This window comes from Ranitomeya imitator, chromosome 2, assembly GCF_032444005.1.
Source record: "Ranitomeya imitator isolate aRanImi1 chromosome 2, aRanImi1.pri, whole genome shotgun sequence".
NCBI lineage: Eukaryota > Metazoa > Chordata > Amphibia > Anura > Dendrobatidae > Ranitomeya > Ranitomeya imitator.
Genome location: NC_091283.1, coordinates 796,318,829 through 796,345,262, shown reverse-complemented (window position 1 = coordinate 796,345,262; position 26,434 = coordinate 796,318,829). Strand labels below are relative to the sequence as shown.

Below are 26,434 nucleotides of genomic sequence, written 5' to 3'. Positions count from 1 at the left end.
TGCCGCTGTCTGCGTTTGACAGCGGCATTTAACTAGTTAATAGGTGCGGGCAGATCGCGATTCTGCCCGCGCCTATTACGGGCACATGTCAGCTGTTCAAAACAGCTGACATGTCCCGGCTTTGATGCGGGCTCACCGTGGAGCCCTGCATCAAAGCAGGGGATCTGACCTCGGACGTACTATCCCGTCCGAGGTCAGAAAGGGGTTAAAGATGACACATTTGTATTTTAGGGAACGAAAATACATACATATTTTCATATTTTACATTTTAAGAAATTAAAAAAGGAAAATGTTTGGGCACCCTGCATGGTTAGTACCTAGCAGCACCACTTTTGCAAGTATCACAGCTTGGAAACGGGTTTTGTAGCTTTCAGTTCTTGCTTGAGTGATTTTCATCCGTTCTTCCTTGGAAAATTCTTCCAGTTCTTTGAGATTCCTGGATCATTTTGCATGCTCTGCTATTTTGAAGCCACAGATCTTCAATGATGTTCAGATCAGGGGACTGTGAGGGCCATTGTAAAACCTTCAGCTTGCACCTTTTGAGGTAGTCTATTGTGGATTTTGATGTGTGTTTAGGATCATTATCCATTTGTAGAAGCCATCCTCTTTTCAACTTCAGCCTTTTTTACAGATGGTGTTATGTTTGCATGAAGAATTTGTAGAAATTGAATTGAATCCATTCTTCCATCTACCTGTGAAATGTTCCCTGCACCACTGGCTGCAACATAACCCCAAATCATGATTGATCCACCCCCATGCTTAATTGCTGGTGAGATGTTCTGTTCCTGAAATTCTGTGCCCATTGTGGCCAAAGAGTTCTATTTTAACCTCATCGATCCACAGGACTTATTTTTAAAATGCATGAGGCTTGTTTAGATGTACTTTTGGATACTTCTGAAGCAGAATTTTATGTTGAGGACGCAGGAGAGGTTTTCTTCTGATGACACTTCTATGAAGTGTACTGAGATTACAGCAGGAGATCGCAGAGGATACATTTTGTGAGGTAAAATATTGTTTAAAAACAGTCAGTGAAATATTTTACTTGACAAAATGATTCCTCTGTGATCCCCTGCTGTAATGTCAGTATTGTCTTTTGCTTCCTCCCCTGCCCAGGAGATGTGGTATGCTCCGTACACGGTCAGACACAATTTTTAAAATAAACTTTCGCTTGTGGGAAAACACATTTAATGTGACCGGCTTCCTTTGCCTGTAGACACATCGCGCATCTGCCGCCGGGATCTGCCAAATGATTCAGTCCGCCTGTGCGAATTTCGCACAGGCGCAGTAAATCAGACCGCCGCCATCTTTGTGCAGGCAGATAGCGGCGGTCACATTAAAACTGTGCATGCGCTCCTCCTGCACAAAGATGGCGACAGTCAGTGAATCATTCAGCTGATCCTGACGGCGGCGGCTTGTTCACGACGGTGTTCCGCTGGTGGTACCGTGCAAGAGGCTGCGGATGGCGTATTCAGTGTGTGTGGTGCGTACGGCGTATACAGTGTGTGTCATGCGTTCGGCATATACAGTGTTTGTGTGTGCTGCGTACGGCCTATACAGTATGTGGTGTGTATGGTGTATACTGTGTGTGTGTGTGGTGCGACGGTGTCCCCCTGGTGTTAGCGCGCAAGAGGCTGGTACCACCAGCAGTTTCCATATTGAGACACCCATCACTTGGGTATCCCAATATGGAGATCGGTGAACTTCCGCTGCTTGGAATTCTGGGATTCGGACACATCTGGTCGGAACAGGATGTGAAGACATTACAAGGTGTGTATATATATATATATATATATATATATATATATATATATATATATATATATATATATATATATATATATGTTAGGACATGGTTAATGTCCTGTTCTTGCAGGGTTAATATGGTTGGCCTCTCTTTCAAGATGGGAGGGGTATTTATACTCACTCCCAGCTGGGGTTCTTTGTCACCTATACCTTCTGCTTTGGTTTGTGTGCCTGACTCCTGGAGGGTCTACTTGGTCTGCACTTTGTTTACCTTGCTCTCCATGCATTACTGTGTTTGCTATTCTGGATTTCTGACCTCTGGCTTTGCTTATGACAATCCCCCGTATCTCCCCATTGGTACCTCGAGATCTCCTGGCTCTGATCTTTGCTTGTTTGGTAACTCTCTTATGTTTATTCCTTCTCTGTTCGCCAGCATCTGGCTCCGCCCCCTGCCTCGTCCCACTCTGTCACATGTCTAAGGTCCTGTTGGTGACCAAGTTTGCACCTGGCGTTTGGCTCAGCTCCGTTGCTGCTGTGTGCAGCTCTCCCTGCAGAATTAATACCTAGGAGCTGTGACAGCAACTTTAAAGGGAACCTGTCACCATTAAAATTCAGTCCAGTCTGCGACATCACATTATAGAGCAGGAATGGTGGATTTTCAGTCCAGTGGGCAGTCCTATCAGTGACTGACAGCCATCTCTAAATTTACACTTCTGCATAGAAGGCTGTCAATCACTGATAGGACCACCCACTGGATAAAAAATCCCAGAAAGTGCAGAGGTTTAAATGATGAAAACACAGATTATACTAAATCTTTTCTCACAAAACTATATATGCATCTACTCCACTCCTCCTGCTGTATAACATGGTGCCCGCAGATTGGACTGCATTTTCAAGGTGACAGGTTCTCTTCAAGATATGGTGTGTCAAGCTAATCAATTTTGTACCAAGTTATAGATTAATGTAAGGTTACATAAGAGGAAGGATTTCGCTTGAGTAACAGTGATTTTTAGACAGACTTATTAGCACTTTGTGAACATATGCGATAAAGTGAAGGATCACGGTCAGTAATACCTTGACATCTTCATGGGTCTGGAGACCTTGGGAGCAGCAGCTGGATGTGGGAGAACTAGACAAATCAACGTTAAGAGAACATTAGAAATATTCAAGGCTTAACGTTAAGCCACAATGTCTTCATATTTTACCTTTGTAATTGGTCCGTAAAAAAAAAAAAAAGTTAACATGAAGGTCATGTTTGCCTAAGGCCAAGAATGTGGTGGCTCTTAAAGAGGACCTGTCACCGGGTCACAAGTGATGAGTTTTTTGTTATTTTATTCTCACTGCTTCCCTGAGTATTCTGTTGTTGTTTTTTTAAATAAGGGATACGGTTTCAGAGACATGGACCTTTTTAATCAATGCTAATTTTTTTGCTTTTTAATAAGGGGGCGCATTGATTACAGCGTAATAATGCAGAGAAGCTTAAAGGGAACCTGTCACCTGAATTTGGCGGGACTGGTTTTGGGTCATATGGGCGGAGTTTTTGGGTGTTTGATTCACCCTTTCCTTACCCACTGGCTGCATGCTGGCTGCAATATTGGATTGAAGTTCATTCTCTGTCCTCCATAGTACACGCCTGCACAAGGCAAGATTGCTTTGCACAGGCGTGTACTATGGAGGACAGAGAATGAACTTCAATCCAATATTGCAGCCAACATGCAGCCAGCGGGTAAGGAAAGGGTGAATCAAACACCCAAAAACTCCACCCATATGACCCAAAACCAGTCCCGCCAAATTCAGGTGACAGAGTCCCTTTAAGAACCCACCACCCTCAGACAATTCTGTGAGCCACGTCCCTTGTGAAGACTATAAAAATTTGCACTAAGTGAAAAAGTCTATGTCCCTGTAGCTGTATAGCTAATTTAAAGAGAAAAAAAATACTCACAGGAGCAGTGGGAATAAAATAAAAACAAATCTGGCTACTTTTTTTTTGATGGTGACAGGTCCTCTTTAACTGATAAAAAAAAAGCTGAAACTATGTACATCAAGTAACTTTGCAGGAAGAACAGGGATTGGGCTGTAGAAGACTGGTTAACGTGATTTTCACTGAGGAAGCCCCCTTCAGCCTAATGGAGACCATATCACAAGGCAAAAGTGATAGCCAAGCGGCTCATTGAACAAAACACTGACATTTTGGATTGATGGCTAGGAAACTCCCCAGATCTCAATCCCGTTGAGAACATTAGCTCAATCCTCATAAAGCAGGTGGACACATAAACATACAGAATTTGTGATAAACTCCGAGCCCTGATTAGACAATGGCCTGTCATCAGCCCAGAGGCGGGTATCGAGCACATCAGGGGGAGAATTGCAGAAGCCTCTGAAAATAAGGGCGAACTTTGTAAATATCGGGTCTTTGCATAAACTTTATGTATTTGTCAATAAAAGTTCAAAAACTTTTGAATTCTATAATTGTACTTCAGTGACCATAGAAACATCTGAATTATAGATCTAAAAACACCGAAACCGCAAAAAAACCTAAATTTGTGTCAGTCTCAAAACTTTTGGCCATGACTGTACATAGACACCTGAACATATTGATAATGGTACGATTATGGATTCCTTACCAGGAGGAGTTTATTTGGCATTGGTGCAGCTACAAGCCATCGTACAGCTGTATACATACACCCTATGTGATCAGTCTGGATCAGATGCCCATGTGGACACAGCGAGAACAACCGGACTTTTTTTGTTGTTGTCTCCACTGTGTTAACCCTTTATGAACATCTGATCAGTGTCTTCATAAAATGGCGCTGATCAGCATCCAATCACACACATAATATAACAGAGATCAAATCAGTCCTGGGCTTTATAATCAGGAGTGAAGGTTTCTCATAGAGGTTTGTGCATGATGTGGACATTTTCTACCCCCGTGTTTGTGTATCGCTTGCATTCTGTATCGTATGGGGCAGGATAATAATAATTCCTCTTCAAATCACATAAGTGATTATATATATATATATATATATTACACAATGCAAATTAAAAAAAAACCTTTCCAAAATCCGTCCGAAACGTCATAGAACTGGTGCAATTCTACCCATTCTCCAGCCAAACTGCAGAGATATGACATTATTACACATGCAGATCCAGAAAAAAAAACCAGCAGAGACATATTACCTGCCCTGTGACATGTCCACGTTCTGCAGCAGCAGCGGCTTCCTCCCATCCCATAATGCTTTGCAGTTTCATGGTTTTCTCACCCCCCCCCCCCCCCTCCATTCCAGACATAGCACATGAGCCCACGCCTCTTGTATGTACATCATATACTCTGAGTTACAGGCTAAAGGTTATGTCCTCTTCCTGATTTCAAAAGGGATACAAGTACTAGTCATTGACTGGCAGGCAATGCTGGCACTTATGGTTCTCTAACACCAGTTTGCTGTCAGCACCACAAAAGAACTGAAACATCATATTAACAGGCCCATAACAATACCCCTTCCCGACCAAGGGCGTAAACAATGGCAGGTTCAAGTCCCATAAAGGAGCTAAGAAAATAAAAAAAATATATATAAAAAAAATTCCAACCACCCTTTTTTTATTTCCAGCCGTAAAAAGATAAAATTAACATATTTGAGTTTGCCAAGTCTGTAACAGCCCAGGCTATCAAAATATAAAATGAATTAACCCATAGAGAAAATGCTGTAGAGACAGAGAGAGAAAAGAGTAACGCCAGAATTTGTTTTCTTTTCTGGATGCTGTACAGTACTGCCCTCAAAAAAAGGTTGAAAAAGCAAAATCAAAAATGTATGTAGGTACCACAAATTGGGATCAATAAAAATGGTAAACTCGCGATGAAAAAAAATAATCCATAATGCAACAGCTTCAATCGACAAAAATAAAAAATTTTTAGATCTTTAAAAAAATGTAGACATACCAAGGGGCAGATTTGTCAGGGTTTTTTTACACCAGTTTTCTGGCGAAAAAATATCTCTTTGTAATGTTATAAAATTTTTGCACAATCCAACGCTTCATAACAGTTTTGGCATTTTGGTGCTAGTATCGGCCAATTCAGCCAAAGTGAATGGAGGAGCATGGACAGAGCAGAGCAGCACCTGCTTGCCGGCTTCACCAAAAGTTCTGCCATGTTAGGGCTCATACTCACTTGCGAGCAAAACAGACGAGTGCAATCCGATAAAAAAAAAAAAAATATCGGATTGCACTCAGACCAATGTTAGTCAATAGGTGACATCTCATTTGCGATTTTTTTTCTCAGCTGAAATCAAGCTGAGAAAAAAAAAAAAATCACAGCATGCTGCGAGTCTCGGAAGAGACTCACCAATGCAAGTCAATGGGTACGAGAGAAAGGAAAAAAAATATATATATATATTGAACAGCACTCGCACCATGCGATTGTGGTCCGACTTTTCCGCATCGGTGTTCTTTGAAAAGCCGGTAATTCAGCGCAGTGTACAGTAAAATCACACTGACATAATAGAATAGATATATACACATACAATAGGTATAAATACAGTACAGACTAAAAGTTTGGACACACCTCATTTAACCCCTTCATGACCTTGGGATTTTTCGTTTTTCCGTGTTTGTTTTTCACTCCCCTCCTTCCCAGAGCCATAACTTTATTTTTCCGTCAATTTGGCCATGTGAGGGCTTATTTTTTGCGGGACGAGTTGTACTTTTGAACGACATCATTGGTTTTAGCATGTCGTGTACTAGAAAACGGGAAAAAAATTCCAAGTGCAGTGAAATTGCAAAAAAAGTGCAATCCCACACTTGTTTTTTGTTTGGCTTTTTTGCTAGGTTCACTAAATGCTAAAACTGACCTGCCATTATGATTCTCCAGGTCAGTACGAGTTCATAGACACCTAACATGACTAGGTTATTTTTTATCTAAGTGGTGAAAAAAAATTCCAAACTTTGCTTAAAAAAAAAAAAAAAAAAAAAAATCGCCATTTTCCGATACTCGTAGCGTCTCCATCTGGGGTCGGTTGAGGGCTTATTTTTTGCGTGCCGAGATGATAGTTTTTAATGATAGAATTTTGGTGCAGATACGTTCTTTTGATCGCCCGTTATTGCATTTTAATGCAATGTCGCGGTGACCTAAAAAACATAATTCTGTCGTTTTGAATTTTTTTTCTCGCTACGCCGTTTAGCGATCAGGTTAATGCTTTTTTTTGATAGATCGGGCGATTCTGAGCGCGGCGATACCAAATATGTGTAGATTTGATTTTTTTTTTAATTGATTTATTTTGATTGGGGCGAAAGGGGGGTGATTTAAACTTTTATATTTTTTTTTTTACTTTTGCCATGCTTCAATAGCCTCCATGGGAGGCTAGAAGCAGGCACAACCCGATCGCCTCTGCTACATAGCAGTGATCATCAGATCGCTGCTATGTAGCAGAATTGCAGGTGTGCTGTGAGCGCCGACCACAGGGTGGCGCTCACAGCTGCCGGTGATCAGTAACCATAGAGGTCTCTAGGACCTCTATGGTTATCATCCTGACACATCGCCGACCCCCGATCATGTGATGGGGGTCAGCGATGACGTCATTTCCGGCCGCCCGGCCGGAAGCGGTAGTTAAATGCCGCTGTCTGCGTTTGACAGCGGCATTTAACTAGTTAATAGGTGCGGGCAGATCGCGATTCTGCCCGCGCCTATTACGGGCACGTCAGCTGTTCAAAACAGCTGACATGTCCCGGCTTTGATGCGGGCTCACCGCGGAGCCCTGCATCAAAGCAGGGGATCTGACCTCGGACGTACTATCCCGTCCGAGGTCAGAAAGGGGTTAAAGATTTTTCTGTATTTTCATGACTATGAAAATTGTACATTCACACTGAAGGCATCAAAACTATGAATTAACACATGTAGAATTATATACTTACCAAAAAAGTGTGAAAAAACTGAAATTATGTCTTATATTCTAGGTTCTTCAAAGTAGCCACCTTTTGCTTTGATGACTGCTTTGCACACTCTTGGCATTCTCTTGATGAGCTTCAAGAGGTAGTCACCGGGAATGGCTTTCACTTCACAGGATTGCCCTGTCAGGTTTAGGCCGGTTTCACACGTCAGTGGCTCCGGTACGTGAGGTGACAGTTTCCTCACATACCGGAGACACTGACTCACGTAGACACATTGAAATCAATGTGTCTCTGCACGTCAGCGTGTTTTCACGGACCGTGTGTCCGTGTGCAAAACACGGAGACATGTCAGTGTTCGTGGGAGCGCACGGATTACACGGACCCATTTAAGTCAATGGGTCCGTGTAAAACACGTACTGCACACGGACGCTGTCCCCCCAGCATGGTGCTGAAGCCGCCATCCGTATCTTCTCTGCAGCAGCGTTTGCTGGAGAAGATATGAAAAATCCTTTTTTTTTTCTTTGTTTAAAATAAAGATCCCTGTCCCCAACCCCCTCCCACCCCCTGTGCGCCCGCCCGCTGTTAATAAAATACTCACCCGGCTCCCTCGCAGCTTCCTGTCAACGCCAGCTTCTCCTGTATGAGCGGTCACGTGGCGCTGATTACAGTCATGAATATGCGGCTCCACCTCCCATAGGGGTGGAGCCGCATATTCATGACTAAAGGGCGGCCGGGTGAGTATTTTAGTAACAGCGGTGGGGGGGGGGGGGGGGGGTGCTCGGTGCAAGGATCTTTATTTTAAACATGCAAAATAAAATTTAAAAAAAAGGATCTTGCATATCTTCTCTCCAGCAAACGCTGCTGCAGAGAAGATATGAATGGCAGCTTCAGCACCAGATGCAGGGGACAGCGCTTATCTCTAGCGCCGTCTCCTGCACGCTCCGTGTGGTACCCAGTTGGCACACGTGTGCCGCACGTGTGCCACACGGATGGCCAACGTGAGCTCATGGACACGGATAATTCCGGTACCGGAATTATCTGGACGTGTGAGACTGGCCTTAATAAGTGGGATTTCTTGCCTTATAAATGGGGTTGGGATCATCAGTTGTGTTGTGCAGAAGTCTGGTGGATACACAGCTGATAGTCCTACTGAATACACTGTAAGAATTTGTATTATGGTAAGAAAAAAGCAGCTAAGTAAAGAAAACGAGTGGCCATCATTACTTTAAGAAATGAAGGTCAGTCAGTTCGAAAAATTGGGAAAACTTTGAAAGTGTCCCCAAGTGGAGTGGCAAAAACCATCAAGCGCTACAAAAACTGGCTCACATGAGGCCCGCCCCAGGAAAGGAAGACCAAGAGTCACCTCTGCTTCTGAGGATAAGTTTATCCGAGTCACCAGCCTCAGAAATCGCAGGTTAACAGCAGCTCAAATTAGAGACCAGGTCAATGCCACACAGAGTTCTAGCAGCAGACACATCTCTAGAACGGTTAGGCCGGGATCACACATGCGAGAAACACGTCCGTGTCTCGCATGTGAAATCCAAGCTCTGGCGCCGGCACTCCAGAGCAGAGCGTGCGGCTCCATGTGTTGTGGAGCAGAGCGTGTGGCCGCATAGTAACACATGGAGCCGCACGCTCTGCTCTGGAGTGCCGGCGCCAGAGCTTGGATTTCACATGCGAGACACGGACGTGTTTCTCGCATGTGTGATCCCGGCCTTAACAGGAGACTTTTACCATGAAGGCCTGCTGCACAAATAGCTGCTAGGAAACCACTGCTAAGGACAGGCAACAAGCAGCAGAGACTTGTTTGGGCTAAAGAACACAAGGAATGGACATTAGACCAGTGGAAATCTGTGCTTTGGTCTGATGAGTCCAATTTTGAGATCTTTGGTTCCAACCACCGTGTCTTTGTGCGACGCAGAAAAGGTGAACAGATGGACTCTACATGCCTGGTTCCCACCGTGAAGCATGGAGGAGGAGGAGGTGTGATGGTGTGGGGGTGCTTTGCTGGTGACACTGTTGGGGATTTATTCAAAATTAAAGGCATACTGAACCAGCATGGCTACCACAGCATCTTGCAGCGGCATGCTATTCCTTCTGGTTTGCGGTTAGTTGGGCCATCATTTATTTTTCAACGGGACAATGACCCCAAACACACCTCCAGGCTGTGTAAGGGCTATTTGACCAAGTAGGAGAGTGATGGGGTGCTACGCCAGATGACCTGGCCTCCACAGTCACCAGACCTGAACACAATCGAGATTTTTTGGGGCGAGCTGGACCGCAGAGTGAAGGCAAAAGGGCCAACAAGTGCTAAGCATCTCTGTGAACTCCTTCAAGATTATTGGAAGACCATTCCTGGTGACTACCTCTTGAAGCTCATCCAGAGAATGCCAAGGGTGTGAAAAGCAGTCATCAAAGCAAAAGGTGGCTACTTTTAAGAACCTAGAATAAAAGACATAATTTCAGTTGTTTCACACTTTTTTGTTAAATATATAATTCCACATGTGATAATTCATAGTTTTCATGCCTTCAGTGTGAAACAGAGAAATCTTTAAATGACAAGGTTTGTCCAAACTTTTGGTCTCAGAATATATATACCGGTGTATGTATGTATGTATGTATGTATGTATGTATGTATGTATGTATGTATGTATGTATGTATGTATGTATGTATGTATGTATGTATGTATATATATATATATATATTCTGTGCAGATTTGTATTGGAGCGGTGTTTGTACCCTCCATACCATCACTAAATACTCAGACATCCCTATACGGTAAGTGCCGTTTTGTCATGAAGATGAATTCACACGCCGGGTAATCGCAGCAGAGATTGGTGCAAATTTAACAATGAAAATTTACAGTACAATAGATGTGGATAGGGTTTTAAAAAAACAACAACTCAGTTTATACATTTTTTTTCTATTATGTGTGGAATAAAGATAAATATTTAACACTCCCCCTCCCCCCCAAAAAATAAAAAAAAATTGTCAAAAGCCACAGGGAAATGTTAAACGTCAATAAAGAACAAAAAGGACCAAACAAATTTTTTAAATTTTATTATGCAACATCGATAATATTCTTCTTATAAAAGTCACAAGACAGTTTTAATAATTTAATTTTGCATAATAACAACAACATGAACAGAATACACAATGTCTGACACTCTTCTACAGCTGCTTACAACTAACCACTTTTCGCCATTTAAAGGGAACCTGTCACCTGAATTTGGTGGGACAGGTTTGCGGTCATATGGGCGGGGTTTTCGGGTGAATCAAACACCTGAAAACCCCGCCCATATGACCGCAAACCTGTCCCGCCAAATTCAGGTGACAGGTTCCCTTTAAGTACTGATTGCACAGTCAGACCGTAAGGTCACTGGAAAAAGTGAATGGAGAACACACAATTATCATTCAGACTGGGGCTACACGACGACAGCAGTACTCAGACAAGTCTCGTGACCAAAAATATTTGTGCAACTTTTCTGCGACTTGCTGTCAGTGACTATTTTATGCATTTGATGTAATTAAAACGCCAAGTTACAGACAGGTCGCAAGTGCTTTGCATTGAAGTCTGAATAGTGTGTCCTGTGTGACTTGCAACCGGTAACAGGAAATCTAAAACATTTTCAAACATATCCGACTTTCATAGTAAATCGCAGCTTGCAATGGAAATCATTAAGTGTTGAAATGTAGGGGAGAAAGGACTGGAGAGAGACAAAGCACAAAAACAGGGTCTTATCTGGGTAACTGCACAATTGTGCTCACACAACCACTGATAACGCTGAAGGCTGCTGCAGACCCACGAGGAGAGGAATGCATAAGTAGTGGCAACAAATGGGTTAGTTCTGCGCTGCCATGGAAGAAAAGATGTACTCGAGATTGGCATCCTTCAAGTGATATGTCAACGCGTTTCAAAATTTACACCTTATACCACCTGATCTGATTGTCCTGATGAAGAAGTTGTATACTTCGAAACGCGTTGACAAACCACTTATACTCGTATTTGTATTCTTCATCTTTTCTTCTACGGCAGCGCTGAACCAACCCATTTGTTTCTCCACTACTTAGGCAATGTTGAAATGTGTCACTGCGATTTCAGTTTTGAGTGACATTATGTATTTCACGGAAGAATACCAGAGTAACGGCACAATACAGAACGACAAAGAAAAAGATAGTTCATATTTGTAATTTCTTAAGAAATGCAAGCATTTACCAAAACAAGCATGTCAGAAGAGCGGACGGGTCCTATTTGACTTAAAGGCAACCTGTCGCCTACAAGTATGCTACTTCCCTCTGCATATAGTGATAATCTGCAGTAAATAAATGTGGAAAACCTACAGTATTTGGCAGGATTACTGAAACTGTTGCTACAGAGCAAGGTTTAATCTCCCTGAAGCCACTCGCTTGCAGTCATTAGGGTGGTGCAGGGAGCTGAACAGTCATATTGACAGCGATGTGCGTGGGAGCCGTCACAGCTGTAATATAAATAAATTAGACTGATTTTTCTCCCTGTAGCTGCTGTTCCTATAAGCCAAGGAGACCTCATTTAAGGATTGACACTATACAGCATTTCTGGGGATGACAGATTCTCTTTAAAGAGAACCTGACAGGAGGTTCATGCTGCTCAGTAACAGGCAGCATGAATCAGAGACCGGCTGTGCTATAGCGCAGCTTCTCTCCACCCTCTAGCCTGCTAGGTGAGAGACATGACAAGTACATCAGTGACTTCTATCTTAGAATAGTCATCCGAGCCACATGGTCCCAGACCAGCTTTTCAAAGTATGATTTGTTTTTAGAGTAAAACATACATGGCTGCAATAGTGCCATGAGAGTCTGATGCTTGTTGCTCGGGCAGCATGACCATCCTGCTCTGCCCCTTATGCTTTATACTTCAGCTCTGCTTTTCAGATTAGACAAGTTCCGCAGAATGTTATGGAACGTTAGGGTCGGCTGTAGTAAGCACGGAGCCTTTCATAGGAGTTATATGTCCCAAAGATTGAACCATGTATACCTCCCGTCATAAATAATCCTCCTCTGATCTGACCCCATCTGTCTGCCCACCCTGTGGATGGATGAGGAGTGCCGGTCACAGACCATGGTTAGGTAACTTAACATTTCTGTGGCAGTATTGAATTAATAACAATTTGGGGGCATGAAACTTTGCACTTTTCCCAACTAGACAGCATAAAGTTATCTGAATTTACAAAATAGAAATATCAGACTATTAGGTCCCTTGCACACATATTCTCAGCAAATGACTCAATGAGGCAGGTGTTAAGAGGTTTAGTTGTATTTTATGCAGCATTTTACAGTCAGTGCAGTACTGGGCCAAGTTTACAGGCAGTCACGTATCGCATGCCAATTACTGCCAGACAGTCACAAGTGTGGTTCCGCTTTCCCAAACAGTCGTTCTCAACCTTGCCTTCCTGGCGTGAATGACATCACTTTCGCTGGGATAAGTGATCAAGTCATCACTGCTGACCTCCAGCACATGTGCAGACCAAGTCACCCGCCTTCACCGTGCGCACTGGACGCCAAAAGGAATGTTATAGTTAGCCGCTTTCTGGCTAATTGACAGGACGCTGTGGCAAATAGGCACCACTACATTGCATGTAACCATATAAAACATCTTCTGAAAGGACATAAAAACACTATCCCCAGAACAATAAATCAGCAAAGGTAGAAAATATATATATTAGTCCACAAGTGTGGCAACTGGAAACACAGTTGTGCTGCTTGAAAAAGGCTGTGGATCTTTGCCAAATATCACCACATATGATAAATGAGAAGGTTCTAGCATTCACAAAAACAAAAACTTTAAACTTACCGTATATACACTCGTATAAGACGAGAGTTTCAGCCCATTTTTAGGCTAAAAAAGTGACCCTCTCGGCTTATACTCGAGTCATTGTCCCAGGGGGTCGGCGGGGGAGCGGCGGCCGTCACTTCATACTCACCTGCTCCCAGCATGGTCTCTGCACTTCGCTGCTTCTCCAATGGTCTCTGGTGCCTACAGCTCTTCCGGTGTTCAGCGGTCACGTGGTACCGCTCATTAAAGTAATGAATATGGACACGACTCCACTTCCATAGGCGGAGCGCATATTCAATAACTTAATGAGCAGTACCATGTGACCGCTGAACACAGGAACAAGCTGCCGGCGCGTGCCGGAGACCATCAGAGAAACAGGGACTTGCAGACCGCGTCAAGATGAGGCGAGTATGACGGGGGAGGGTGAGCCATGCCATATTCACCTGTCCCCATTCCTCCGCAGGGCTCAGTCTTCCGTGTCCTCTGGCTGTGACTTTCAGGTCAGAGGGCGCGATGACGTGGTTAGTGCGAGCCCTCTGCCTGAACAGTCATGCAGAAGACACAGCGGCGAGCAGCAGTGGGACGGGGACAGGTGAATATCGCAAGTGCTGGGGGCCTGAGCCAGCTGCAACTTCCGCACCTGGCCCCCATAGCGCGCTAGTGTCCCCGCCTGCTCAGGCCCCCGGAACTTGATGTCCAGTGATGAGAGGTGAGGATGTTTATTTGTTTTTTTAAATCGCAGCAGCATACGGGGAATATTATGTAATGGAGCAGCTTATGGGGCCATTATTAACCTTTGTGCAGCATTATATGGGGCATATTTTAATATAAAGCATCTTAAGGAGCCCATCAAGAACTGTTTGGAGCATTATATGGGACTCCTGATTCAATATGGATATTCAAAAACACAACATAGTGATGGCTCAATTAATTTTACTTTTATCGGTATCTATTTTTATTTTTGAAATTTACTAGTAGCTGCTGCATTTCCCACCCTAGGCTTGTACTCGAGTCAGTAAGTTTTCCCAGTTTTCTGTGGCAAAATTAGGGGTCTCTGCTTATACTCGAGTATATACGGTAATTAGAACAGCTCCTAAAAACCATAATAAAAGATCAATTTAATAATCCAGAAACACATGGCCTACGCCTTCCAAACCTATAGCCATCACTGAAAACGCTCTATAGGTTTGAACCATGTAGGAAATAGGATTCTGGATTATTACTAATATTTATGGTTTTAAGAAGGAGATATTATAATAAAATGGAATTTTAATGTTCTGCTTCTGCCTTCTATAAACCAATAGTGGCCATGTAGTTGAGTAAAAGATCCCGACAGGTTCCCTTAGGCCAGGGTCACACTTACATATGCAATGCAAGTCTCTCGACTCAATACCCGGCACTGCCGTTGACACTCGGGACCGGACTGTGCGGCTGCATGTATTTCTATGTAGCTGAACGCTCCGGTCTGAACCGCCGGTGGCAGTGCCGGGTATTGATGAGAGTTTCTTGCATTGCACACGCAAGTATGACACCGGTCTTACTGTGTATGTTTTATCCTTCTCTGGCAGCTGATTAATATCAATGATATTTATTAGTAATGAAGATAGTGTGGGAGGAAAAAAAAAAAAAAAAAAAAGGACTAAATAACAATAAAGAAGTTGAAATTCTAAATTGTCTCAAAAGGATTATGGTCAAATTTAAAAGTTCTATCCACAGGACAGGCAAAATCCTGCAGATCGGTGGGGATTGCAGGAGTCAGATCCCAGAGATTGGGACATCGCCAGAGTGGCACATAAGGGTTACACTTGGCAATCTCCATCACAGGACAAATGGAGTGGTGGTGCACGCATACAGCTACTAGACTATTCCAAGGGGGTGGGAAGGTTTCAAAGCCCGTTCTACAGATCGGTGAGGTAGAACTTAAGTTGTCACCTATTTTATGAATAGGTGATCATTTTAAATACTGAGAACAATCCATCCAAGACTATAAGGGTAGGTGCATACGGTCAGTAATTGGCAGCACATGGCAGCTGCGTTCAAAGCGCTGCCGCCTTTTGAAAGCAGGCGATTCCGCATGTGTTCATTGAACCGTGTGGAATCATTGCGTCCAATACATTGTATGGGTGAGATTTATCTTGCAAAAACTTGGTGTCTCCACAAGATAAAACTGACATGCTGCGGTCTGGAAAGACGAGCCGCATGTCCGTCTCCACAGGTAAGCCACGGGTGCATGCACAGTGGGCATGAGATTTCTTGAAATCCCATCCACCATGCTGTAACATCTGTACGCTGCGGAGCTAAGCACCGTCCACTGACAGTGTGCACCAACCCTAGGTGGCTTCATAAAAGGTCTCAGTTGTTGGACAGATAAGGGGTGGGGGTGGGGTGGGGAATCCCAATTTCAGGACTATACATTGACAAGGGGAGGCAATAACCAAGGCAAACAGAACCATAATAATATATGTAAACAGTCAGAGTAAACTGCCCCAATAGGCGTACAGTCTCCGTATGGCTCACCATTACTGCCACTTGTTATTATACCATGTTTACAAGTATGGCATAACAACACAATGATAAATATGAGTAGAGTGCATTGAGATAATACACACACATAGCAGATGTGCTGCAGCATCTTCAAGTAAATGTCTTCCTCTGGAACAAGTAACAGGGCCGTCCAACAGCGGGAAAAACGAATGACATTCAGTGCATTTCAGATCTGCATTATGCAGGATATAGTCCAAAGCAAAACAGAATTCTTATCACTTTAACAGATGCTTTAACTGATCCTGAAGATTTGAAGACTGCTCAACACTATGCATAAAAGAGAAAAGATTACACATAAAACTGCTACACAATAAACACAATTCATAAAATATCATGGGCAAATACAGGGTGATTTACACGCTACTTTACCCGGAAAACTCGCTGCAACTTCTAAAAGAGATGATCTATTATAGTGAAATCTTGACTGTACATACTGTACTTTGGGTCATGAGAAACTGATGTTTTAAAGCAGGTGTTGAAAATGTCCACCATTCGCATCCCAGAATGCCAACACACACCGATCCATATTGTTTAATGCATTCGGCAGGACGTCTGGGGTCATAGCCTGAATTTCTCGTTTCGTGTTCTCTCGGACTGCCTGTAATGTTCGCGGCTTGTTACTGTACACCCACCTGACCCTTCAAATAGCCCCGGAAGGAAGGAAAAAAAAAAAAACAAAAAAAAACAAAAAAAAAAAACAAACACGCAATAACGAATTCTTTTCTTTTGCTCAAGCCCCTTCAATCCCTAAACGACAGGGACTCTAAGGTACCGTCACTCAGCGACGCTGCAGCGATATAGACAACGAGCTGACCTAAACTAGATCGCTGCAGCGTCGCTGTTTAGGTCGCAGTAGAGATGTCAAACACAGCAGCTCCAGAGCGATGCAGGAGCGATCCAGTGATGTAACGGCGACTCACTTCTCGTTCTCGCTGGTTGTTCGCTCCATGTCAAACAGCCGGAGTGTACCGATCCGACACACATCTAGGGGCCCTATGCTCATTGCTGGCGTTGTTGCTTTTGATGTCAAACATGACGATACACGCCGACCTGGCGACGAAATAAAGTTCTGGACTTCTAGCTCCAACCAGCGATGGCACAGCGGGATCCAGATCTCTGCTGCGTGTCAAACACAACGAGATCGCTATCCAGATCGCTGCAACGTCACGGATTGTTGTCGTTCTCTTTGCAAAGTTGCTGAGTGTGACGGTACCTTAAGAGTGAACAAGACCTTTCTTGGTCGCTTGTTGACATGTGGGATACGACATACCTGTCTCTAGGGAAAGCCTGTGCATGCTTATCCAGTATTGTCTCTGTTCGTTCCAGCTTATTCAGCAACTACTTAAATCCACCGTGTATTCCACTTCCAAACTTCTTTAGAAACTCACTTTGACACCTATTTAAAGGACTTTTTTTCAGTAAGTTTTCACAATGAAAACACGTTGCTCCACACGGTATCTGTACATTGCTAATAATTGAAGAAAGAATTTTGCAGGAGTGAAATGCAAGCACCAGACATAAACCACGGATGTGCAGTAAAGGCATGCAGCAAGTCTATTTAGTAGTGAAGGCAACAAGTCGGCGAGACCACTTAGCGTGAGGATGCTTGTCATCACGGAGATTCATTGCACTCTCACTTCTCATGAACCAGTGTATGTACTGTCCAAGTTTCAGTACAGTCGATCATCTATATTAGAAGTTGCAGCAATTTTTCCATGTAAAAGTAGTAACTATCACCCTGTAGATTGCAAGATCAAACTGAACAATGTGAATCTGCCCTTTAAGTGGCGATGTTAGCTTGATTCCAACAAGACCCTTACCCCTGGTGAGGAGAGTTAGATGACTACAAGCTTCTACATACTATGTACTCACCGGGTTATATGGCGTCTGCTGGGTACACAATAAGAAGCGAGTCTAGCAGATTCAGAATTATTCTATAAATCTCTGCCCCTTCACCTGACAGTTACACACATAAGCAGAGAAAGCTGTTGTAGTGTGTTGGTGCCAATAAAAACTGACTATTGGTTTTGATACTTAATACACAGGGTCTGATGGAGACCGCTGTCAATTAGGCCCCATTCACACATCAGATTTTCATGGTTTTTAGGAAATAGTGCATGGACATATTAAAACCATTTGTGTGATGTCCATTACAAACACAAATGTGTGAATTTGACCTTACTCTATGGAGGGGCAGGGATAAAGTTAGAATAGGTATTACACTTATGGGCTAGGTGCCAAACTCCTAAATGAAAATCGGTTGAGTAGCAAATTTTGCAGTGAAGGCGCCACCATATATTGTGCATCAGGGTGTTGAGGGGAAATAAGGATCAGGCATATCAAATTTCAGCCTGCCAGATCTTTTGTTCTCATAGTAGATAAGCTGTCACTAGAGGTGTCCCACAGTGGCTTCTTCACTTGAGAACACAAAACTTGGCTGAGCTGAGAATATATGCAATTGAGGGGGTTTGGGAAGGAAGAGATGTCGACTGAACGATCATCTAAGGTGATGACACATACACTGTGTTCCAAATTATTATGCAAATTGGATTTAAGTGTCATAAAGATTTAATTGTTTTGTTTTTCAAATAAACTTGTGGCTGGTATTGTGTCTCAGGGCTCAATAGTTAACTGAAATCAATCTTGAACACACTTGATAATTAGTTTTCCAGGTGATTCTAATTAAAAGAAAACTACTTAAAAACGATGTTCCACATTATTAAGCAGGCCACAGGTTTCAAGCAATATAAGAAATAAAAAGGATCTCTCTGCGGCTGAAAAGCGTTAAATAGTGCAACGCCTTGGACAAGGTATGAAAAAATTAGATATTTCACAAAAACTTTGTGATCATCATACTGTTAAGAGATTTGTGACTGAAACAGAGCACAGACAGAGTTCATGCAGATAAAGGCATAATGAGGAAGGTTTCTGCCAGACAAATTCATTGGATTAAGAGAGCAGCTGCCAAAATACCATTACAAAGCAGCAAACAGTTATTTTAAGCTGCTGGTGCCTCTGGAGACCCTCGAACCTCAAGGTGTAGGATCCTTTAAAGGCTTGCTGTGGTGCATAAACCTACTATTCGGCCTCCCCTAAACAGTGTTCACAAGCAGAAACGGTTGCAGTGGGCACAGACATACTTGAAGACTCCAAACAGTCTTGTTTGCTGATGAGTGTCAAGCAACCATGGATGGTCCAGATGGATGGAGTAGTGGATGATTGGTGGATGGCCACCATGTCGCAACAAGGTTGTGACGTCAGCGAGGTGGAGAAATCATGTCTTGGGCCGGAATCATGGAGAAACAGCTGGTGGGGCCCTTTAAGGTTCCTGAAGGTGTGAAAATGACCTCTGCAAAGTAAATAGTGTTTCTGACTGACAACTTTCTTCCATGGTCTAAAAGCAGAAACGTGCCTTCAGGAGCAAAATCATCTTCATGCATGACAATGCCCCATCTCATACTGCAAAGAATACCTCTGAGTCATTGGCTGCTATGGGCATAAAAGAGATAAACTCATGGTGTGGCCACCATCTTCCCCTGACCTCAACCTTATAGAGAACCTTTGGAGTATCATCAAGCACAAGATCTATGACAGTGGGGGGCAGTTCACATCAAAACAGCAGCTCTGGGAGGCGATTCTGACTTCATACAAAGACGTACAAGCAGAAACTCTCCAAAAACTCAAAAATGCAATAATTGTGAGGGTGATATCAAAGAAGGGGTCCTATATTAACATGTAACTTGGCCTGTTAGGATGTTTTGGAGTTAAATACATTTTTTATTCAGTGAATGTGACCTCCTAATGCTGCAAATTCGACAAATGAGCATTTTCAGTTCTTTAAAACATATCAAATGTTTAGAAATTCTACTGTGCCTAATAATTTGGAACAGTGCATTTGGAGTTTTTATTCATTTTGGAGATTATACTGTTATCAATGGGAGGTTTCTTCAATAAAATTCGATGTATAATCTAACGGGTGATGACTTTTATTAGACTGACTCATTTGCACCGACCATTTAGGAAAATCTGAGAAAAGTGTCATCTGCATAATAATTTGGAACATAGTGTAGTCTCTAGTCTTAAGGGGTTTTTCGGTTTTGGAAAATCTGTCCCACAGCTGCAGGTTTTTTTTTTATTTTTATTTTTTTTTTTAACTCACCCTCACCAGGTCCAGCACCGAGTTTGCGCCGTAGCTCCTGTTATTGTAGTGCTCATGTCATGTTGATAATTGCAGCCGATCAGTGAGCTCAGCGGTGCTGCACAAGTAGACGGCGTTAGCCGCTGAGCTCACCGACTGGCTGCACCGCTATGGACATGACACCAGCACTACAAAGGATAAAACAATAACAGAAGCAACGGCAGAGGGTCACAGTTGGACCTGGGGAGGGTAAGTAAAGCACAGTTTGTTTGGTAGGTTTTCTTGCATAAAAAAAAAAAAATAATAAATTCTAGTACTTTTGGGGACAGGAGTTTTCCCAAAATGGAAACCCCTTTCATTTGTAAAGATGGCTATATGCAAAGTAACTATTTTGCCCGATTCCAGATTGACTGAATATTTGCATGCATTTCCTTCCCAAATCCAAAAACACAAGTCTTGGTTATTATGCAACATATGAAAGCGTAAATCATTTCTTAGACAGGGGACAGAGACTGATGTGAATGATGAGTCTTGGTACGATACTTGTATAGCACCAGCATATTCTGTAGTAACAGGCAGTAAATAACCAGACTGGTTTTGCTTGGTTTGATTGTCCGCAAGCAAATACACATTCACCCGACTTAATGTGAAGAATAACCGGATACTCACTTCTTCTGGATGGCTTCTTGCCTGGAAAATAACATGAATACTATTAGTGAGCAGTCCGGAGCCGATGACACACGTGATGACATAGGTGTAATAAACGCACTTACTGATACTGGAGATGAGTTGTTATAATTGACATTTTTCTCAGGCTCTGAAAAGATCACATATTGTGAAAGTTAGAAATAATCATGAAGTTGTCATAGTAAACAGTTGGCTGTACTTATATGGTAGATTTTACCAGACAGGCGCACCTTACCTAAAAAGCTTTCAGGGAGTTTAAGGGTTATTCCACTAATTTTATATTAATTGCTTATCCTAAAGTATAGGTGATCAATATCAAATTGATTGTCTGCGAATCTGACTGAACAGGCGTGGATGTACAGTATCTAGCAGAGAATAATGCACAATTGCCGGAACCATAATATGCTTCACAACCATTTACATTCTTCCACTGAGAAACGTCAATTACTAGGGGTGCCGGGTGTCAGACCCCCATCAATCTGACACTGATGACATATCTCACAGATATGTCATTCATCTAAAAGCAGTGGAAAAGCCCTATAAAAAAAAAAAAAAAAGGGTTGTACATGATCAGAAAAAAAGATGGTTGCTCTCTTCCAGAAACGGCGCCCTATCTATCCATAGCGGTGTCTGGCATCATAACTTATCTCCATTGAAGTTAATGTGGGGGGGACTGGAAAACCATAGAAAACCTGTGGACAGTAAGTACTGTAGCCATGTTTTTTCTCAACTTGTGCAACCACTTTAATAAAGTACCGAGGGCTTGCATTGTGATGGGGTCTCTCCTCCTGATAAATACATGAGATTACACAGGAAATGTCAGAGTTTCTGGACTACTAAGATCCCAAGGTTTTCTTACTCTAGAAGTCCTAATTCAAAGTCCTTTGTGCTCATTATGGAAAATTAGATGGCGGCCCGATTCTAACGCATCGGGTATTCTAGAATAGGGGTCCCCAACTCCAGTCCTCAAGGCCCACCAACAGGTCATGTTTTCAGGATTTCCTTTGCATTGCACAGGTGATGCAATTATTACCTGGGCAAGACTAAGGAAATCCTGAAAACATGACATGTTGGTGGGCCTTGAGGACTGGAGTTGGGGACCCCTGTTCTAGAATATGCATGTCCCCGTAGTATATTGCCCAGACACATACTATATTGCACAGCGACGGAGTATACAGCACAGAGCCACGTAGTATACAGACTTAAAATAAAAAAATAAACATATACTCACCTTCCGAAGGCCCGTTGAAGTCCTGGCCCTGTGTGTGGTGCACGCGGCAGCTTCCAGTCCCAGGGTTGGTATGAGCGCAGGACCTGTGATGACGTCGCGGTCACATGACCGTGACGTCATGGCAGCTCCTTCTCGCATACCATCCTTGGCAGCGGAACCTGCCGCTTGCATGGAGCGGTCACCGGAGCGTCGCGAGGAGCGGGAAAGGCGGTGGAAGGTGAGTATATAATTATTTTTTATTATTTTTAACATTAGATCTTTTTACTATTGATGCTGCATAGGCAGCATCCATAGTAAAAATTTGGTCACACAGGGTTAATAGCAGCGTTAATGGAGTGTTACACCGTGGCATAACGCGGTCCATTAGCGCTGCTATTAACCCTGTGTGAGTGCTGACTGGAGGGGATAATGGAGCGGGCGTCGGGCACTGACTGCGGGGAGGAAGGAGCGGGCATTTTGGCGCCGGACAGTGCCCATCGCTGATTGGTCGTGGCTGTTTTGCCGCGACCAATCAGCGAGTTGGATTTCCGTGACAGACAGAGGCCGCGATAAATGAATAGCTGGGACAGACAGACAGAAGGAAGTACCCCTTAGACAATTATATAGTAGATGTTGGTGATCCAGGACCACCAGCTTCTCACATGAATCTATGACATCAAAAGATCTTTTTACGGGATTCCCCTTCTATTCTTATTATTCTCACATTTAACCACTAAATACTTGAGAAGTTGTACTGGCATTTTAATATATGTAACAAATTAAAGAGGTTATCCTCTTTTAACGTGCACCACTCAATAGACTGGCCTTTGTTGATCACTCGCAACAATGAAGTTACATCAGGAGCTGGTCTATATCTGCTAATCCCAGTCACTGGCAGCAATCAATATAGACATGATGTTACCGCTGCAGTCGATAAAGATTGAACCAGCGGAGAAGAAGCAGCAGTGGACCTATAAATAGGAGCCCATTGTGTTATTGTATGCATCTTTCAGCCTTAACAGTAATAAAAGAAAAAAACCTTTAACTGATTAATCATCTATTAAATGTAATTCACTTTAAAAAAAAAAAAAAAGCCATCGCCTGCCCGTTACTGGGGAATATCTTGAGGACAGCATTAATACTCGATCACAAGAGCTCGTCACAAGGAGGACATACTGCTATAAGCTTGTTCTTATAAATAACTACTTGGAAATGTATTTCTTGTTGAAAAATAACAAAAATATTGTAAAATACAGAAACAGGTTTAATAACGAATGTAAAGGCAGGCTAAATAATGTTTGCTTACATCTTCTGAGTGCAAGATGGCATCTTCTTGCATTACCATGTTTCTTGCTGCGTGACTAAGGAGCTATAAAAAAAAAAAAAAAAAAAAAAAAAAAGGGAGACAGAAAATAGTCAGTTATATGAATTGTCAACGTCACACTTCTTACTGCTCATACAGGTGCTGGAACCATCAACACAAGTAACAAGTAGCTTTCTTTGGGGGCTGCATGGATGGTATACATCTATTGCAAATAAGCCATTGGTATATTAGGTTCAAAGGGTTCTCTCATCTACACAGAAAAAAATGCAACACTCCCACCCCAAAAGTTAAGACCCTACAGTATGATAAAGTTTAGTAGGAAATATCGAACTCTGCTACGTCAGCCACCTGAAAAACACAAGGGGTCTCGCTGAGGCCTAGTGAACAAGGACACCCGGGCTGGAGGTCACCGTGCTACAACAAGTTGCATTCATTGTGTGGTTCACAATGCACTCCTATGACTTGAGGGCCACATCTGGCTGAAAGAGGTGCAGTAAACTAGTTGGATAACCATGAGAACCTGTCACCAAATATTCCATGTTGACACAATGAGTTAAAGTGGGTTGCCCTTCTATTTCCCCAAAATAAATAAACACTTATACTAACCTCCGTAATAATGAAATATACCAAAAGAAAAATACATTTTCACTTATGCCTGTTTACAGAAGCATTGTGCATCCTGAGCCACCTGGTTCATGTGCAGAATGCTAGACATAAAATAGACTAACACACAGGGAACATGGAGACTGGGTTTACAAATTTGTTACATCAATAATTCAGAAGAAAATTTGATACCGTGACCATATTAGATCTTGGTCCTCACCTCTGAGCTCCTGGATCCTTTCAGCACTTGCTTGGTGAGCGCTATAACGTCAGCACCGCACGTCCCGACCTTTTCTGTGAGAAGCCCTTTAACCGATTGCCCGTACTTAGTCTGCCCATCCGCGGACGCCGCCATCTTTGCTACCACTTCCTTCTCCATCATAAGTACAGCTGCAGGGATGACCATGGAGACGGGTTATTTTTTTCTCATTTTCTTTGTTTAGTAGAGTTATTGCTAATATCAGCAGTGATACAAAGTAAATACATACATCATACGGCGCATACAAAACACACAGTATAGTGCGGCACACACTATGGAGCAATACACAATACTACATACATCACACACAGTATAACACTGCACAGGGCCTCCTCACACTGCACACACAGCACGCTGGACGTACACACGCACACACAGCACGCTGGACGTACACACGCACACACAGCACGCTGGACGTACACACGCACACACAGCACGCTGGACGTACACACGCACACACAGCACGCTGGACGTACACACACACACACAGCACGCTGGACGTACACACACACACACACAGCACGCTGGACGTACACACACACACACAGCACGCTGGACGTACACACACACACACACACACAGCACGCTGGACGTACACACACACACACAGCACGCTGGACGTACACACACACACACACAGCACGCTGGACGTACACACACACACACAGCACGCTGGACGTACACACACACACACACACACACACAGCACGCTGGACGTACACACACACACACAGCACGCTGGACGTACACACACACACACAGCACGCTGGACGTACACACACACACACACACACAGCACGCTGGACGTACACACACACACACAGCACGCTGGACATACACTGTACACACTCCTCACACACACACACACACACACACTGTACACGACTCTCTTCCTCACACAGTGCACACTCCTCGGCACGCTGTGTACCGTCAGTGCTGTGTCCTGTCCGTCTCCTCAGCTCGTCTTTATAGGAACCTGCAGACCTCCAGCAGCAGCGCAGACATCACCTGCAGTCACGTGTTCTGCCTCTGCAGCAGCTTCCTGTCTCCCATAATGCACTGCAGCTGCCAGCTTCCCCAGTCCTCCTCACCCAGCAGCAGCAGATCAGTAGGCTCAGTCAGCGCTCTCCTCCTGTACACTGGACACTCATGATTTATAGCAGTCGCACATTGCTGATATTTGTCATGTTATCCCTAACTACGGTTTACTGAGTGACAGGACATGCTAGGACTTGTAGTTCTCCAACACTAGAGAACTGTTTTCTCTGCTTCCTATACTCACACAGTAACATTAAAGGGAATCTGTCACCCCCAAAATTCACCTATAAGCTGCGGCCGCTGTCCTCAGGGGCTTCTCTACAGCATTCTGTAATGCATCCCCCGATGTAACCTGCAAGATAAGAAAAAGACTTTATATTATACACACTCAGGGGCGGTCCAATGCCGTTCAGGTCCGATGGGTGTCCGGTCCGGCGCCTCCCATCTTCATACGATGACGTCCTCTTCTTTTCTTCACGCTGTGGCTCCAGCGCAGGCGTACTGATCTGCCGTGTTGAGGGCAGCGTAAAGTACTGCAGTGCACAGGTGCCGGGCCTCTCTGACCTTTCCCGGTGCCTGCGCACTGCAGTAATTTATGCTGGACCGGACCGCAGCAGGACCCACCCCCCCACCCCCCGGGGTGAATATAATATAACCAGTTTTTCTTATCTTTCAGGTTACATCGGGGGCTTATCCACAGCATTACAGAATGCATTACAGAATGCTGGAGATAAGTGTTGTGAATTCTGTGGTCGAGCTCCCTCCTGTGGTCGTGAATGGTACTTCGGCGAGTTCTGTCTATGGGCTCCCTCTGGTGGCTGTGAGTGAAGCTGCTGCTTCTGAGGTTCCTTGCACAGGTGACGTGGTTTATCCTTTGGTTGGCTGTTCTATTTAACTCCTCTCAGATCGTTACTCCATGCCAGCTGTCAATGTTTTTGCATTCGTTCAGTTCGCTCCTGGATCTCTCTGGTGACCTGCCTTCTCCTGCAGAAGCTAAGTTCCTTATTGTCTGATTTTGTTCTCTGTTTTCTTGTCCAGCTGGTTTTCATGATTTTGTCTTGCTAGCTGGAAGCTCTGGGATGCAGAGTGGTCCCTTCGCACCGTGAGTCGGTGCGGAGGTCTTTTTTGCACACTCTGCGTGGTCTTTTGTAGGTTTTTGTGCTGATCGCAAAGTTGCCTTTCCTATCCTCTGTCTATT

At 43.6% G+C, this 26,434-nt stretch overlaps 1 protein-coding gene across 3 annotated transcripts in view; it reads right to left on the bottom strand.

Moving 5' to 3' along the window:
• BORCS7 (BLOC-1 related complex subunit 7) overlaps positions 1–25,242 on the bottom strand; it is a 65,385-nt gene extending 40,143 nt beyond the window's left edge. The window contains exons 1-6 of one of the 3 annotated variants that reach the window (XM_069753718.1): positions 25,127–25,229; positions 24,160–24,329; positions 23,319–23,381; positions 20,889–20,932; positions 20,785–20,805; positions 2,818–2,872 (exon numbers count right to left, since the gene is read on the bottom strand). In XM_069753718.1, coding sequence (XP_069609819.1) covers positions 2,818–2,872; positions 20,785–20,805; positions 20,889–20,932; positions 23,319–23,381; positions 24,160–24,321 — 345 coding nt within the window. In that variant the 5' untranslated portion in view covers positions 24,322–24,329; positions 25,127–25,229. Of the gene's footprint in view, positions 1–2,817; positions 2,873–4,920; positions 4,963–10,666; positions 16,245–20,784; positions 20,806–20,888; positions 20,933–23,318; positions 23,382–24,159; positions 24,330–25,126 lie in introns of those variants that run through there. The other 2 variants (XM_069753720.1, XM_069753719.1) reach the window with 2 other exon arrangements.
• Positions 25,243–26,434: the final 1,192 nt, after the last annotated feature.